General features: G+C 51.4%; 1 protein-coding gene across 4 annotated transcripts in view; it reads right to left on the bottom strand.

The window, feature by feature from the left end:
- The window catches only part of CTIF (cap binding complex dependent translation initiation factor), a 279,477-nt gene that overhangs the window by 126,918 nt on the left and 134,345 nt on the right, over nt 1–18,214 (bottom strand). For all 4 annotated transcript variants that reach the window (XM_059409620.1, XM_059409622.1, XM_059409623.1 and 1 more), the window contains one exon: nt 145–221. In XM_059409620.1, the coding sequence (XP_059265603.1) occupies nt 145–221 (77 nt within the window). The remainder of the gene's footprint in view (nt 1–144; nt 222–18,214) is intronic.

Raw genomic sequence — 18,214 nt, 5'->3', positions numbered from 1 at the left:
CCCAACTGGTACCTGACCCCATCACTTCATCTCATGGGTATCAGTGGGTCCCCAGGAAAAGCAAAACCCAGGTCAGAACTAATGGAACTAGAGACGGCCGGCCAAGGACAGAAAACCCAAAGCTCTTGACGGAGTCTCTCCTACCTCCGGTCATTTCTCCTCCGTCGGAACAACTTCTTCGTGTGGGCGATCTCCACTTCGTGGGGCATCGGGTGGTAGCCCTGTGTGGTGTGGGAGGAAGGGGGATCGTGAGTAACTTGTGAAAGAGAGCAAAGACCTTAAACATAACTATTGATGATAACGTCTATGACCAAAAGGAAATCGGGAGTTTGGAAAGACTAGACTCTGACCGCCAAATCCAGACTGAGAAATGGAAACTGTGTTAGTCAATTTCCCACCAGGCAACGATGCTGGAATTACAGGACTGAAGAACAGTAGGGACACAAAGGGGACCTCAGAATGTGTTATATCCAGTCACGCAAATTCCAGATGACAACGCTCAGGGCCAGAGGGATGAATGAACCTGCTCAAAGTTTCGTGGAGAATTAGTGACGGAGTTGGGGCCAGGTCCCGGATTCATGGCTGCATGACCAAGGACAAGTTACTCTTTGAACGCTCATGACATCTCTATGCTTCCTGACACACTGGGGATGTCAGGATCTTCTCTGGGCTGTCGAGGGGATCAAGGAGATGCAGTGCCTTGCAAACCCCGAGTGTCATGGAGATGCAGTGTGCTAGAACACCGGCTGCCTCACCCTGGTCCAGGATGGCCTGTCCAATTCCGCCTCAAGACCCTTATTCCTCATACTCCTGGGGAGTGTTTAGGAGAAATGCAAAATACTTCAATGCTTTTTTAAACTTTAAACTGGGTAAAATCCCAAGATAATGCTTCAATGCTTTTTTAAACTTTAAACTGGGTAAAATCTTTTGTACGTTGCCATTGGTACAATAACTACACACCTATGTCAAGGTTAGAGATGGACCCTCTGCTTATAACAGGGGGCTGATTCTGTCAATGCCAGGCCCCAGGCAGAATGATCTGCAGAAGCTGGGCTGATGGTCAGCTCTGTTCTTAACCATCGCCCTCCCCCCAGCAGGAAAGTGTGTCACGGTGGGACATGGGTGCGAGCACTGGCATATTATGGGCAACCTGTAAGGGTGGGGGTGGGCAGGGGGTGGTGGAGGGGACCTGGGCCTGGAGGGCTGGGGGGAGGGGGTAGTCTGACTTGGGTCTGGGATACCCGTGTACAGGTCTGATGCACACTACACCCGGAGTGTCACCCCCCATGTGGCCCACAAGGCCCTTCACACGTACAGGGTAAGAGGGAGTGACAGGGCCCAGTGTGCTGCAGAGTGGTCAGTGAGCGTTCCTTTAGCCCAACCATCTGCACTTTATAGATGGGTAGACTGAGGCCCAGATCCTCTATGGTACCAGCCCTCTAGTTGCAGGTTCCACCATGGAGGGTCCCATCAGGCTGCCTTCTCAGGGTGTAGCCACCAACCGAGGTGGGCTGGATATTGACAGCTCTGGCCAGTCTCAAGGAGCTTCCCAGGGTGGGGCAGTAGGAGGACAACAGGCAATAGGCTCAGGAGGACAGGGGACTCTAGCATTATGGATGCATCACGGCCTAACCTCCTACGGAGTCCAGGGAGGGGATGCACATCTCAACATTCATTGTCATAACAACCCCTGCCTCCTACCCTGTCCCTCGCCTCCAATAATCTGGCCGAAAAGTCATGAATGAACTCTGGGTTCCAGACAGCCACAATGGGCCTCTGCAGCCTTAGGATGTGCTTTGTTTAATGGTTTTCTCAAAGGATATTATTTGCTTTTCTTTAATACAAAACACAAACAAGGAAAAGCACCACGTCTTCCCCTCTCATTTCCCCTCTCCCATCCTGACCCAGCTCTGGGCTGGCCCCTTCCCTCCCTCCGGGCCTCGGGTCACCGCAGGAACACACTGGGTGTGCCCCACGCAGACAATGGAAGGAAGCTGAGGCTCCCTTTCAAGCTGGCGGCCTGGACTGGGACCTCACCTCGGGGCCGGGCAGAAGGAGCTGTCCGCAGCCCTGGGTCTTCCACGAGCCCGGGACGTGCGGCCGCCCTTGTTGGGGCTTCAGAGTCCGGGGCTCTGCCCTGCACCCTGTCCTCATTTTTCATGCACCGTAGCAGGAGGCAGCCGCCCTCGGGACTCCAACGCAGTTGCAGTCCTAGCTCTCCCCGAACTCAGTGTGGCCCAGGGGACCTGCTGGCCACTCAGGGCTTCTAATGAAGTGTCCATCCATCTATCTCCCCCCCCAAATCAATATATATGTGTGCACACGTAGACAAGGTCACAGTAGTCTAAGCATGGGCTCTGCAGCTGTACGGGGAGCAGCCAGCTCTCGGCTCTCCCTTTCGATGATCGTGTGACCTTGATAGCTAATCTCCCCTCGACAGCTCTCGGTTTGCACATCTGTCATAAGAGCATCAGCCTCCTCGGGTCCCGGTGAGGGTTAGCTGAGCTGATGAAGGTTGAAAAGAACGTAGTCTAGGGCCTGGTATGGAGCAAGCGTCTGTAGGTCTCTCCGGGGGTTTCTCCATCTCCCTCACCTTCATCATCTTCCCCATCGTCCTGACACTCAGCTCAGGGCCGGGTGGGCCCAAACCGGCCAGGCTGCACTGGTCCCTCTCCTCGTGGAGCCCCCAGTCCTGGCACAGAGACTGAGGTGGTTTGCCCGGCGATGGGGGAGCTCAGGTTAGGGAAGGGATGAGGGATGAGCAGAGGGCTGGTGACCCAGCTGCGGAGTTGGGAAAGGAAGGCAGAAGTTCGGCCTGTGCCTTCTTTGGCCCGAGGCTGGCAGACCTCACGGCGAGGCCAGAAATCCGTTAAAGAAGTGACAAAGGACAAAATCTTGCACTTCTGAGGCCCTCCCTCCCTAGGAGCAATCCAGGCCCGGGTGCTGGAGGACCCTCAAGACCACTTGGACTGGGTGAATGAATGAGTAAGTGCCTTGCATTCGACTTTCAGGGGCTCCTGCAGGAGACAGGCACACAATTCACACTGGCTTCCCTGGAGAGCCTTCTGCAATCATCCACTCTGCTTCTCAGGCAGGTGGTCGACACCAAGGGACACAGGCAACTCAGGATACTGCCTGCGCTCCTTCTAAGACGAGGGTGACTTGGTGTCAACAGGGGCAAAGACGAGGCCAGCCGATGAAGAAAGAGGAAATCTGTGCTCAGTCACACCCCTGCCATCAGGCTAGCTGCCTGCTGATCTGTGTTGGCAGAAGTTCTTTACTCTGCACACGAATGTTCACCTCAACATCATTCACTCACAACAGCTGTGACTGGAAACACCCCGAGGGTCTGCTAACCGACAGCTGGATAAGAAAATGTGGTATGTCCATACAATGGAATATTATACAGCTATGGAAGAAATTCTTTTCTTTTCTTTTCTTTTTTTTAAGATTTATTTATTTATTTGAGAGAGAGAGAGATTGAGAGAGACTGGTGGGAAATGGAGAGAGAGAATCCTTAAGCAGAGACCTGTTGAGCTCGAGCCCAATGTGGGGCTCGATCCCATGACCCTGAGATCACAACCTGAGCTGAAACCAAGAGTTTGCCGCTTAACCAGCAGAGCCACCAGGTATCCCTAAAAAGAAGGAAGTTCTGATACATGTGGTGATGTGGGTGAACCTTAGAATCATTGCGCTCCGGCAAAGAAGCTAGCTACCGAAGACTACGCACTGTACAATCTCATCTTTACGAAATGTCCAGAATAGGCACATCTGCAGACTGAAAGCAGATCAGTGGTGGGCGGGGGCTGGGGAGAGGGAGGAAGGGGGTGGTGACTGCTAATGAGTACTGGGTTTCTTTTTGGGTGAGGGAAATATTCTGGAATTAGATGGTTGCACGACCTTGTGAATATACTAAAAAACAACTAACCATATGCCTCAAAAAGGTGAGTTTCAGGGTAACGTGAATCATGTCTCAATTTAAAAAGGTGGGAAGAAAATCCGGGGGCAGTATATTCTGGGTAGAGGGAACCCCAAGTGTTAAAAGAAAGAAGAAAGAAGATCCAGCCTCAAAGGAATGTGTTCCTTTCTCACTCAATCACTCTCCAGGAAGCAGCAGCCCTAAAACATTTTACATAAGCCAGGGTGGCAAAGGGCGGCACATCCTAGGCAAGAGGCACCCAATGACCAGTGCGACTAATGAGAATCCAGAAAGGAGTGTGCACTGGTATCTCCAGGCCTGGCCAGGGGAGATGGGGCTTTGGCTTTACACCAGAGATCCCTCCCTGCTTTTTAGAATCTATCCCTCAAGTGGAGAATGAGAAATTTATCAGGCTTGGTGGAATTACCCTCTAAGAGCAGAGAGTGGCCTTTGCTGTAATTCTTTGCTTAACAAATTCTTCCACTCCATGCTTTGAAAGAGGTCCCTATGGATGTCAGTCCAGGTAATGTCGGTCCAGGTGGGAGGGCGCCCACACCTCCATAAATGAGAGCACCGGCCTTCTGGTTTACCAGCTGCCTGGCGGGTCTCCACAGTCTTCCGTCACAGAGCGCTATGCTGGACCACCCCCGGTGACCACCCCCGGCGATGCCTGGTCTTCTTCCACTTCTCCGCTCAGAACCCTTCTTCCCAGCCCTCTGAAACCTGGCTGCAGTCTACCCCCAACCTCTGACCACTTTTGCTCACTAAATGGGCCTGGGAGACAAGTAGATTATATAAACCAAGCCTCTCCAGGGACAGAGGGAAGGTAATACTCCTTCTGCATGCTGCACTGGCTGAATACACGTGCAACACACACACACACACACACACACACACACACACACACCCGACTCGGAGGTCGGCAACGTTAAGATGCAGCTCTGCGGGCCAGTCCCTGATGGCTCCAGTTGCAGAAACACGTTATGTGAAGTCCGCCCATCCCAGGGCAGGCTGAGGCGGGTCCTCACAACCCGGGGCAGTATTTCTGCGCAGTAAAGGCAAGCCCAGCAGGCTGCAGGCCCCAGGCTGGGAGTGCAAGGGCCTTGTCCCTGGGGGAAGAGTGTCGTGAGCGAGGGCCAACGAACTCACCGAGCAAGGAGCCTGCACAGAGATGGCTCTGCTCGGGCGGCTCTGCAACCCACTGACTCTGTGATCACAGTGACACGCTCCCGCTAGGGTCCCCACTTCCAACCCCCCCAAAACCCACCCGCTCTTCCATTCACCTTGACCTATAAAAATGGCCATGTTAGGCACTGCGCATACAGTAGTAAAACAGAAATAGGCAAAATGCTTGTTTGTACAGAGCACACATTCTAGTGAAAGCAGAGAGACAACGGTCAGATAAGCAGATGCTGTGATAATTGATGAAAACGCTACTGAGCAGAGCAGGCTGGCAAGGGGATGCACCAGCGGGGGTGGGGATGGTCAGGGGAGACTCCTGTTACTCCGCCTCCGTCCGTCTACCCACCCACCCGTACGTCCATCCGTGGTCCTTTCTCACGCAGCCAGCGCTAAAGGCCTCCCCTGTGCCAGGTGCCTCAGAGGGAGAAAACCAGAACGAACAGACCCAGCTCCAGCCCTGGAGGTCAGGGAACACAAAGGAGTAAGCTGATGGATGCCACGGGCCATGGAGACACTGAACAGAGACGCCTTGGGCAGCCAAAGAAGAAATGAGGACCCTCCTTAGGAGAAGGGTCAGAGAAGCCCTTGCCACGGAGCTGGAACCTGGGCTGGGTCCTAAGGAGTTTGAGAGATGCTCATGAGAAGGTGTGTTACTGCCTCCAACTGCTGGCCAATGACACGAGTGTCACGGGAGTGTGTGGAGATTTGCTTGGTGCTGTGGGCAGACAGGGAAGGACCAGAGCATTCTGAGGGCCAGCACTGGTGCTCCTGACCAGTGTCCAGTTTGGGGCCATCTCTGTCGTCCTCTTCTCCTCCTGGAACAGGTACAGTTCTGTGCCTCAATAAGATTAGTTGGAGTCCTACCCTGCAGAGCTGTGAACATGACCTCGTTTGGAAATAGGGTCTTTGCACATAGGATCCAGTAGAGATGGGTTCGTACTGGAGGAGAGCGGGCCCTAAACCCAATGCCTGCTGTCCTTAGAAGAAGAAAGAAATTTAGCTACAGAGAAACTGGAGACACAGAGGGAGAAGGCGATGAGAAGACACCAGCAGTGTTGGACCAACACAAGCTTGAACCAAAGGACACAAAGAATTCTGGCAGCCACCAGAAGCTAGCGGCAAGAAAGGATTCTTCTCCAGAGTCTTCAGAAAAAACACTGGCCCTATAGACCCCTCCATCCCAGACTTCTAGATCCAGAACTGGGGGACAGTCAATGTCTGTTCTTTGAGTCCCCCGGTTGGTGGTACTTTGTGATGGTGGACCTAGAACATGAGGACGCTCCTGGCTCTCCCAACCAGATCCTACAGCATGGTCCCAGCTGCAGGCTCACAGCACGAGGCTGGCCTCAGGGTCTCCCCATGTGCTCCCTCCACAGGTGCAGCTTGCTCCTTTCATGCGGTTCTCCAGGGCCCTGTCTGATATGGGTGGTCCTAAGGCCATCAGATACTCCCTAGTGGGCAAGTGCTACTAACTCCACACCTGTCCACTCCAGGCCTTTGGGGCCATAACGCATAGGGTCATGCAGCTCTAGGGGTGGAGGACCAGGCTCTGTGTTGGGGTCTTCTGGTCCCTCATCCAACCAACAGCCTGAGACCCTGCCCAGTCCCCTACTTCCCAGTGCTTTTGATTTGTCTGAGGAGACCCAAATCCCCAAAGTAGGCAGGGTTCCCCCACCTTCTGGCCCAGCCCCACCATCGGGCACACCTGCAGGGACCAGCAAGATGGGAAAGGCAGGGAAGCTGGAAAGACATGCACACTTCGTGGAACCCCGTGCCCACTTTCCGCTCAGGGAGATTTTCCTGTGACCTTTGACCTGTGTCTACTAATCCCAGACCTGAGCCTGATAGAAATCATCCAAGCCGAACGGTCTCACATGTCTGTTATCTTCTGCTCACACTTTAGCGCTTTGCAGAGGGAGAGGATTATACCAATACAAGAGTCTTCCTCCTAGTGTGTAAAGCATCCCCCAGATTGCAGAAGATCTGGACGAACAGCACTGTGTGGCCTTTATTGGGAAGCAGGGGAGTTGGGGGGGGGGGTTCACGTGGCGAGGCGTCTTCACCACTTTTCTGACGAGGTAGGCGTGTGTTCCCACTCTTCTCTGTCCAGTGACACACCTGGATGTCAACTCTCCACCTGGACCTCTTGGAGACCTCGAACCCTCTCCTCTCCTTCCTGAGCATGCATGTTGATCGGCCCTACTAGGCTCCTGTCGCTCGCAAGAAGTACATGGGAACTAAAGGTTCCTTCTCTCCAGAAGATACCAGAAGATTCAGGTAGAGGGCCTTATCAGTAGTCTGGCAGAAGAAAGACAGGATATTGGTTCTGCTGTGCCCACTGGGCAAGCCAAGGGAGCTGGAGCCCTGAAGAGGCAGGACAGAACCTCTGGCCAAGCTGGCTCAGGCCTCCCCAGGCTCCCCCATCTCCAGCCCAACTTGGGGAGATATCCCAAGAGTGAACAGTACAAAGCAGCCACAGCACTTGGCAACTTAATGGGCCATAAAAATGCCATGTACAGCTCCCTGACAATGAGCTTGTCTCAATAGCAGAGGCTTCCTCCTGCGGGGAGTCATGTTTTTTCAAAGCTTCTAAGAAGTTATCCTACCAAGGTCTCACTGTGGGCACGTGGGCAGGATGTGTGGGTCACGTCCAGTGAAATAAACAGGTAATGTTTCTAAAATTCCTGGAATCTCTAGGCTGCACTGTTCTAGAAAGAAAGGTGAGGGGCAGACAAGCTTCCCTGTGTTCAAATTTGTGGTTTTCTTTTCTTTTAATTTATTTTTTCAAGCAGTAGAGACTTTAAAAAAAAATAAAAGAATAAAAAAAAAAAAAACAAGACCTTAGGTGGAGCCCCCATGTAAAAAACACAGATAAATGTAGACAGGGATGAGACCAAGAGGCTGAACCACCAGCATTGCCCCCTGCTTACAATTCCACTCACACCCTGGAATGCAGACCCTAGACTCCACTCACTCTGAAAAAGTGCTGTTGCTTGCCTATTGTTGCTGGCTCCAAGAGAACTGGACATTCTTCTAGAGGAAGAGCTGAACTTAGGTTCTCTGGGACCCCCCAGAATTGCCTGTGAACATTTTGCCTGTGTCAGTCTTCAGGCTGAGCCCATGACCTTCATCATCATCTGGGGGTCTGTGCTGCATGGTAGGGCAGTCACAGAGACTAGCTCGCTGCCATGGGGAAGCGAGCCCTCATGGGGAACCCACCCCTCCCTTTTCCTTCAAGTTGGGTATCTCACCATAAAAACCAAAGGAGTCCTGACTGATGTCTCACACACCCATCACACAACCTGGATCCCGGCTCTGTTGCCACACCGGGTGCCTCCTGGTGGAAAATGAAGATGAAAATAATTGCCTCTTTAGTCATGACTTCCTTTGATTTTGTGAGCCAATAAACTTCCCCTTTTTATCTTTCAAATATTTTGAGGTGGGTTTCTATCACTCATAACCAAAGAAGTCCTAAGCAGTCCGGCATGGGATCTCATTATATCCATGAAGTCATGGGAAGCAAACATGACCACCCCCGCCCCTTCCCACTGGAACCCACGTCAGGAAGAATCCACTGGGCAATTGCAAATACAAATGGCATTTGCTTGACAATTTCTGAATGAAGAGAAAAAATGGGCGAGAACATGAACAGAAACTGAGAAACAACAGAACAACGTTAGAGCATTCTTTCTGAGAAACAACAGAACAATGTTAGAGCATTCTTTCTGCATTCTATGGCATAAAATGTAAAGGAACCCATTGCCGAGGGGCCGGATTTTCCACTACCATTGTCAGCCTTCCATTGTGCAAGTGAGCCCAGGGGCCATCCTGGATGCACAGTGGTATTCCCGGGGCTCACTGACATGGCAGCAGCCATGCGGATGCAACTGGGACAGACATGTGCTCTCCACTCTCCTGATGAGGGACATTTACTGAGGGTCCCGGGAGGCCTGATGAACTGAAAAAGCGACCGCCTTCGAGCCATGGCAGACCAAAGGCTGGAAGAGGTGCAAGAAATGGAATGGAACAAGGACCTCCCGGAGGAAGAGGTGCCTGAGGCTACCCTCAGTTACCGGAAGCAGACTAAGAAAGATGGCGGCCTTGGTGCAGGTTGCCAGGAAGCAGGCGTTAATTAATGGTTTGCTCTTGCTTCTCCTGAATGATCTCTGGTACAGCTCAGTACACAAACTGGGAGTAGTCAGGGGTCAGTAAGTATGAGGGCACCTGCGGGCCGTGTGGCGGGATCTCCTGACCAAATGACCTCTAGCAGTGATGCTGAGATGCCCCTCAACCTCTTCTTTTCTTTGGCACAGTCTGTGCTAGGGATATGTCACCATCTGCACTCCAAATCCTTATGCCGGGAAGCCCCCCACCCCTGAGGCCTCCTCAGTATTTCCACCCATGTCCCTCATGCACCTGCCAGGAAGCAGCAGCTCAAACCCCCAGGGACGCCATCCTAGAATGTGGGCACCAGGGTCCCCTCACCAACCGCTTCCTGAGCCCCCTGGCTGTGTCCAGAACATTCTCAGGGGACAGAAGTGCAGCTTGCTGCAGCCTCAGCCTCCTCCATGTAGACAGTCAACGCCCACCTCTCACAAGAGAAGTGGTGAGTGAAACACCGAGTCAGGTCAGCCTGGCCAGGCCAGAGGGCAGCGGGCAGCTCGCAGGCCACTGAAGAGGTCAAGCCACATGAGACGAGGAGCAGGTGCAGGGAGAGGGCGTGGAGAGACTGGCTTCTATGCTCAGACTGTGGAGCACCTCCAAGGGTAGCACAGGCACTGGTGCTGGGAGCGAGAGGCCAAAATGTGGCCCCTCCCTCAGGAACCACTGGGCTTTCATTCACTCCTGCGACACTCCCGCGAACCCAGCAGTGGACTGATCAGGGCTTCCATCCCGCAAGGGGAAGGGGACAGCCAACAAGATGGAGCTAAAAAGAAAGAGATCACTTAAACAGAGACCGGTGAACTGGAACAAAAAGAAACAACCAAAACGAAGAAGAGGACAATGCTTTTCGACCAGAGGACAGGAAAAGGTCTAAGAAAGTGACATTGGAGCCCAGCCAGAATGACTAGGTGGACAGACAGAGACAGAGCCAAAACTGAGACTGATGTTCACTATGGGAGAAAAAAAATGGAAGAGTTGACTCTCCTTCTGTTTAGTCTTCAACATACAAAGCTTAAGAGTTTCTTTGATTTAAATAAAGTATTAGGCCTAGATTAGTAGTTCCCAGCCTTTTCAATTTTATAGACCGGTAAAATTTAAATTTAAAAATGGGGAGTTGTTATGTTTCTCTCTGCCTGAGGACGTTCCATCTACCATAACCCTCATTTCACAAAGGACAGGACTTTAAATAGAAGGTGGTCCTCTCCTCGGATCAGCCTCCGCTGTGTGCAAAGTATGACGCCACCCTACAGACGGCCTTTTACACAGGGTCCCAGGCAGGTGCTTGCCTACCTTGCTCAAGTTCACCCACATGTACTTAGAAATAAAATGAAAATACCCTATGGGGCTCATGCCCTCTTTGTAGCAGACCACACAGGATACATTTATATGTACACAATTATCACCCAGGGTACATACTCCGGACCAAGTGTTCTCAAGTTCACAGGCCATTTAAGAGGTTTTCAAGAACGATGCTGCACAAATGTGATCATTTTCACCTGACCTCAGTCTCCAAGGAAACTGTGAACTTAGCATTTTTCTCCTTTTGCCGAAGGGCCGTGGGAAGACCTCTGGCTTACCTGTGTCGGCCTAGGTCATGGACCACAGCAGTGATCACTCCCTCCGGGGTGTGAAAGGCAAGTACTCATGTAATCCAAGCCTTTCCCTTCCTGCTCATGTATTTAATCAAGCCACCATCAGTTTTTGCTTGGTTTTATTTTGGAAGCAAATGCAGGTTTTTGTCTTTTTTTTTGTCATTTGCTCACTGACCGTCCCTCCCCATCCTGGGCCCTGTGCTACCCTCTTTGGGTCACTGATACGATGCAGTTAGCTTGGTGAGGACCCATTGGCGTACGGCACACAGCCCTCCGCTGCCAGCAGCTCCAAACACTGACGCTGCCTCCCTGGAACATAGCAAAATGCCTCCCCAGCCAAGCGCCAGGCCCTCCCTGTAGCCCTCCCGAGGTGGGGTGTGTCAGAAGGGCAGCGCCCATCTGCCGGATGGCCCCGCTGCAGAAACAGAAGGGAAAGCTGATGCACTTGCTGTGCCCTTTATCCATGAGGTTTACAAGGATGAGATCCCCGCTCCCTCCCTCCTTTCTTTTTTGAGAAGGCGACATTGACCAGAGTGTGGCCTTTTAGTAGGAGTGGAGAGCTGGCCTGCAGAGCCACCCAGCTCCAGGCTCCAAGCACCCCTGGCATAACCAGGAAGGTCAGTGTGCACAAGCTGGGCCCATGGGATTGGCTTCGGGGCTATGGGCCTGGGTGGCTGACTCGAGGGCCAGGATTTAAAGGCATGGCCAGGACTCCTGGCAGAACCACAGCTTTTCCAACCAAATCACTTCCGTGGAGGAAGCAATTCTTTCTGCTCTCACTGCCTGTGCTCCTGTGTCAGATCAGAAGCCTACCTGGAGGAAAAGCGTTAATCACTATCCCCCACCTCCCCATCTGTACCCCACACTGCTGGTCCTGAGGACTGGCTTTAAGCTTCTGCTTATGGTAATGCAACAGAAGGTGCCCTGGGCCGGGGGGCCAGGAAACCCAGGTTCCTGCCTTGGGGTTGGAGGCAGACTGTTTCCCAGAGCTTTAAGGGGTGTCCATCCCGCACCCCCCCCCCCATGTCCCATGTAGCTGCTGCCTTACCCTTGCACCACACATTCTGGAACCAGGCTTTTCCCTCTGTCTGCCACATCTTCCCCACTTCTGTTCACCCCTGCAATACTGTCCAGACTTTGCCATTGGCATCAATGCCCATAAAAGAACCAATCCTGGTTCGCATGAGAATTGATCAACTTGGTGACATGGCACATTGGGTAAACTTCTTAGTGCTCCATCCTGGTATCTAAATAAGCTAGGTTGTTGCTTCTTAGCTTATCTCCCCAAGCACGTTTTGAAATTTCAGGAGTTGAGGGGCCGTGTTTCCTTCACTTCTGCATGCCCCGCGGTGATAAATACTGTGGTCCTCCATAATTACTGGCTGGATGAAAAGTTAAGATGACTGACAGCTCTGGATGGACCAGAGTTGGGCCACCCCCTTTCCTCTGTGGGCCGGTGGCATTCACAGGTGACCCGGGGCCTAGAGATCATGGCTCTCAGCCGAGGAATGTCTCCTGGTCGTAAGCAGTTATGACGCTCCACGGCTCCCTCAGCCCTCCATCCATCACTGCAACTCTCCTCCCATTAAATGCAGGCGATCTGAAGACCCGGATCCCCCCCAGTCTTCGGTTAGACTGTAAGCCCTCTGAGAACCAAGGTGGCTGTTTGCTGGCCTGCACAGTGACAATGACACTGTGGATGTTTGGTGCCCACCACTTGACTCCACAGGCCCCCTAGGTTGTAACAAGCATCCCACTTCTACCAAGTCCATCCTGAGTGCAAGGCCAGAGGCCAGTCGGGCCAGGCCGTAGGTCTGCTCCCTTCCCTTCTCTGGGCCGTGGTCTCCTCTGCTCTAAAACGGAGAACTTAAGCAAACCTTCCCTTGTGAGGATTAAACGAGGTGCTGGAAGTCCAAAGACAGGACACATGGGCACAACCCGCATGGGAGGTGCTTGTGCCCAGACCAGCCTGCAAAGAGGAGGGTCCAAGAGTATTCTCGGTCTACAGAGCTGACGCCAGACAGGCTGAGAGGGGTCAGGACCCAACAGGGGATGAACATGGTCTGGAGAAGTCACAGAAGGAACAAGAGCCAGGGAGGAGGTACCAAGAGTTCACCCTGTTGGGCAAAGGGATGAATAAGCTTCAGGGTCCAAGAAGGTAGGCATGGTCTCCACAGGGATTCAAAACAAGGCTCCCATTGGAAGGTGGGCTGGCTCCAACTGGGACTGGGAGTCAGGCACCCATAAGGAAGGTCCCACACAATGGCCCTTCCTGGGCTACGGTCACTGACGCCAGAACAGCATTTGGCCCCTGCTCTCTGCCCTGGATCTGTGCTCTTTGCTTGGTGTGAAGCACCTGGTTGGGGGTGGGGGAATGGGGTTGAATTCCGGGTCATGGCCGGGACCACAGAGTAGGCAAAGGCTAGGAGACTCCTCAGAGTCCTGCCTTCCCTGTCAAAGTCTGACCTCCCAAAGAGTATCTCCCATGTTGCCCATGCTCAGTGAGACTCTTCCACTTGACCAAGAACACTGAGAGCTGGGGAAGAGGTCAAGGCAGCTTGTCCATGGGGAAATACTGCCTGTGCACTCCTAGGCTACCTCCTAGGCCACCTCCAAAGCCACCTTGGGCAGCCAGAGATGACAAAGAAGATGGCAAGGTGAGGCTAGGGCATCCCTGAGCTGAGTCCCGTACGGATAAGCTAGCCCAACAATGGGGGGAAGCTAGCTTGCAAAGGCTTTCCTTCCCCTCCAGTCCTGCCCCATAAATACACTCCCTTCCACTGAGTGAGCAATTCCGTTTCCCTGGAAGGTATTCAAAAGGTCTCCTTACCAAAGAAGGAACTAAATATGTCTGCAAGGATTGTAAGCTGTGATAAGGATAATAAGAGCTTCTATCACTCACGGAGCCGGCATGGAGGGAAGAGTTTTACACGTATCGACTAATTTAAACCTCACATCAGAGAGGGAGGTACTCTTATTATCCATTCTCGACAGGAGAGGAAAGGGAGGTTGGATTCAATTAAATGGCAGACCCAAAGCAATGCGCAGTAGAGTGGGTACATCAACTCAGGCCCAGGATGGAACCTTACGCAGTGCCCAAGAGAGCGGTGGATCCGAGACCCAGCACCAACCATAGCACGCGCCAACCCAGAATTCACTGGGGTTGTGTCTCATGGGCAACGGACCCCTGGTTTCCATTTCCATCACAATGCACTTTGCACGGTGATGGTCACATAGCAGGTACTCCATGACGTTTGTTGGTAGAATGAGAAAATGAATGAACAAATGATAAGCGTGATTTACAGCAAGCCAAGTAAAAGGTTAGCCCACTCATGGTTTCCCTTGGATTCGCACTGTGGACAGTTAGCAGTGTCAAAAGTATACATTTCCAGGGTTGCCATATTTGATCTATGCAGGGGTACCTTGCTTCCTCCTTTTCTCTCCTTCCACATTAAAACTAACAGCTAAACTGCCAAGTTTAATATTCATGTGATGAGTACCATGGGAAAATAACGGGTCCCGACCCATGTGTTGTCCAACCTGAAAACTAGAAGGAACACGCTCTTATCCTGGCGAATATTTCCAATGAGGAAGAAAGATGGGACATGAGTAGATAAAGATGATTTCCTTCAAAGCTGCGTGCTTGTAAGAACTTCCTGCACGCAACTCTGCTTTAACTGGAGTCGGAAGTCCGTAGTCCTATTGCAAATATCTTTGGTAAAAGAAATAATCGCCTTCAACTTGTTAATTTTGTAAGGGAATACTTTAAGGACACAGGCTGTACCTTTCTCTGACTAAAGGAAATGTACCATTTCAGAAATTCAATTAGTTGTTCCATTCCCAGAAAGCAGGGCTGAACTTTTGTGGTGTGGATGTGGCCGTTAAGGATTCCCTGCCACATCAAAGAGTCTTTCCGGGTTGTCTTCAATCGGGCAGTCATTGGTCTCAGCCGGCTCACCAGGCCCCAACAGCTACGATGACCTAGTTGGTGTCTATCTCCCTCCATGTCTCTGTAGCAGACAGCGATGTGATCTACTTTCAGGGGCACAGCGGTGGCTCAAGAAGGAATGGAAGGGAACAGGACAGCCTGGACACAGGACTTGGAAGCGCAGGCTCTGGTTACTTCCTGACACCCTCCCGCGAGGGTCAAGCACAGCGCCCATCCCTGCCACCTCCTTCTATCTGCGGTCTTTGCTTCCTATAGCTCCTCTCCTGACTCCATCGTCCCTGGGTAGCCTTTCCAACCTCCCACCATCAATCAGGTTCTGATGGGGGGGGGGGTGTTCCCAGTCTTCCCATTCTGCAGCCCATAAGGAGGACGGTGACATCGCCGCAGCACGTGGGGGAAATGCAATGAGGCTTCTTGGGGTCAGAGGGTGGTAGTCTGCTCCTCTAGGCTGAGTGACAGCCATGCCTTATCCTGACCAGGACTTAGTCTCAAACATCTATCAGACGCTCTGTTCTATTTTAAAAAGTAACTAAAAAATGACAAAGAAGCGGTTTCAAAAATTCCGAGCGTAGGGGCGCCTGGGTGGCTCAGTGGGTTAAAGCCTCTGCCTTCAGCTCAGGTCATGATCTCAGGGTCCTGGGATTGAGCCCCGTATCGGGCTCTCTGTTCAGCATGAAGCCTGCTTCCTCCTCTCTCTCTCTCTGCTTCTCTGCCTACTTGTGATCTCTGTCTGTCAAATAAAAAAATTAAAAAAAAATTCTGAGCGTAAAAAATGACAAAGAAGCAGTATTAAAAATTCTGAGCATGTGTATGATGCACAAATTGCAGCTAGGGAGTCTGTGCAGGGTCAACCCTCCAGAAGAGAAGTGGGCAAACGTTTCCTATAAAGAGCCAGATAGGGACGCCTGGGTGGCTCAGTCGGCTAAGTGTTTGCCTTCAGTTTGGGTCATGTGGGATCGAGTCCCACACCGGGCTCCCCGCTCTGCCTGCTGCTCTCCCTGCTTGTGCTCTTTTGTCCTCTCTCTCGCAAATATATAAGCAAAATCTTAATTAAAAAAAAAATAATGAAGAACCAGGTAGTAAATATTTTAGAATCTGCATGCCATGTGGTCTCAACTGTCATTGTACAGCAGAAGCCATAGGAGCATAGCTGTGTTCTAATAAAACTTTATTTATAAAAATAGGTGGTGGGCCAGATTTGGCCCATAAGCTGTCACTTGCTGACCCCTGTGCTAAAGAATTCTTGGAGGCCAAGAGTATTTTGCAGCAGTATGTCCTCCCTCTGGGCCTTTCCCCCCACCCTGCCTCAGAGGTGATTTTTTGAGCTTGATAGACACCCGGGTTCCTCACAGTCTCCCTTTACTGCTATTTGAACCTGTCTTCAGGGAAGGCCCTGATAATCTCAATCTCCTTCAGGGAAGGCCCTGATAATCTCCTGAGAGGAGAATAAACGGATTTTATTTACATTTCAATCAGTAAAAACCTAAGGTAGTGGCTCTCACTGACAGCCCTAGGGGAGCTCTGAAACATCCAGGTGGCCAGGCGTCCCTGGGGAGCCTCGAGGCAAGTGGTCTGGGCTGCAGCCCAGGCAGGGGAGATTTTAAAAGCTGTTTAGGGTGATTCTAAAGGGTGGTCAAGTTGAGAACCACAGCCTTAGGTCAAAAGGGGGAAAAAAAAGTAGTGGTAGTGTTTTAGGAATAAATGAGCCGGGCAGGTATTGTTGGTTTTTTTCTCCTAAGGGTGGGGATGAGGAGGAAACATGTCCAGAGCCCTGGAAACCATGCCACACAGGCAGTCCGCCTCAGCCAAGGCTGGTACTGTGTGTGGATTTCACCACGCTCTGGCAAAATCCAAGACCGTCTCCTTTGTCTCCCTCTTGACGTCTAGTATGGTTCTCTACTGGCAATGTATGCTCTGTGAACACTGGCTTATCATCAAAAAGTGCAAACAGCCTAATAGTCGATCATCAGCCAATCAATCACGCCTCATTAAAAAAAAGAAAAGGGGGACCATGTCCTGCCTTAAAAGGGACTGTTGTCTAAGGCAGGGAGATAAGGTCAGCACAGATGAAATATACACTAGACTTAGCTATATTCACACTATCTGATGAGGCAGTTGTTCCAACACCTGAGTGTACCCTGGAATCCCCTGGGAAGATTTGAAAAATCTCAATGCCTGTGTTGCACCCTATGCCAATAAAATCAGAATTTCTAAGGGTGGAAGACTGGCATGCGTCTCTTTTAAAATTCTCAGGTGATTCCAACATGCCACAAAATCGGGAACTGTGGTTATAAGATCCTGCTGCTCTGATGCGGTCCATGGCCCAGCATCCTCAGCATCTCCAGGGAGCTGGTTAGGGATGCAGGAATTCAGCCCTGTTCCACGGAGTCAGAATCTGTGTAGGAACTGCTTCAGCCTGGTACCTGCAAGCTCATTCAGGTGTCAGAAGGGTTGTTCTAAGGTACCATGTTCTGAGAAAGAGAAGGCTCTAGAATGTCCCCACACGGTAATTGGGGAACACTTCTTAGAGGAAGGGAGAGAGGAAGGATTCTAAAGGATGGGAGAATTAGAGGCAGAGAGGTGGTGGGGAGGACTCCACATACAGAGGCAAAAGGAGACTGGTCTTCTGGAAGGGAGAGCCAGCAGGAAGAAGTTAAAATGCGTTTTTTTACAAAAGAAAATCAAATCACACTTAGTTACACATTTAACATGCTCAAGGTTTTTAAAAGGATAAAATGACAGGAAAGTCAGGTTGGTCTTGGTCAAGTGAGGGCAGCAATGAAGGGCCGATGGGTGATCATGGATGGGGTCATTAAGGAAAATTCCAGGAACTATGGATGCCCAGGAGAGGGCTCCTGGTTTTGTCTCATGGGGCACTGGGGAGCTACATGTTGCCTTTTGAGTCAAGGAGGGAGGTAACAGGAGAAGGCACTGGGCAAAGGTGCTCTGACAGTTTCTTTGAAGAGGACAGATTAGTATGAGAAGCAGCAGGAAGACAGGATGATCAGAAAGGAGGTTCTAACCATGTCTGGAAGACAGAGCCTTTGAGAAGGTAGAAGAATAGAGCACCAAGGAAGACCTTTCAAAGGAGGGAATTCTATTCTATTCTATTCTATTCTGATTCTGTTTGGTGGGTGTGGGCAAGAGAGCATTCTGAGGTCTCAAATCTGCCATGCTGTGTTATAGAACTGACTGGAAGGAAATCTAGAATCTCAAGTATTGTTGTAATAAAGCCTTTTGGTCATGACCCCCAAAAGTTATCTATGGGAAAATACAAAAGTCTCTAGCAAACATGACTCCCAAAGGGAAGTGGAGAGGAAAAGCTAAGCTGTACACAAGCCCTGGGATTGTCCTCAGCTCCAGTAGGCCATGAAGACCCAGAGCAGCCCTTGTGCACAATCCCTTTGT

This window comes from Mustela nigripes, chromosome 8 (genome assembly GCF_022355385.1).
Source record: "Mustela nigripes isolate SB6536 chromosome 8, MUSNIG.SB6536, whole genome shotgun sequence".
Classification (NCBI taxonomy): Eukaryota; Metazoa; Chordata; class Mammalia; order Carnivora; family Mustelidae; genus Mustela; species Mustela nigripes.
This window is presented reverse-complemented; position numbering and strand designations above follow the sequence as displayed.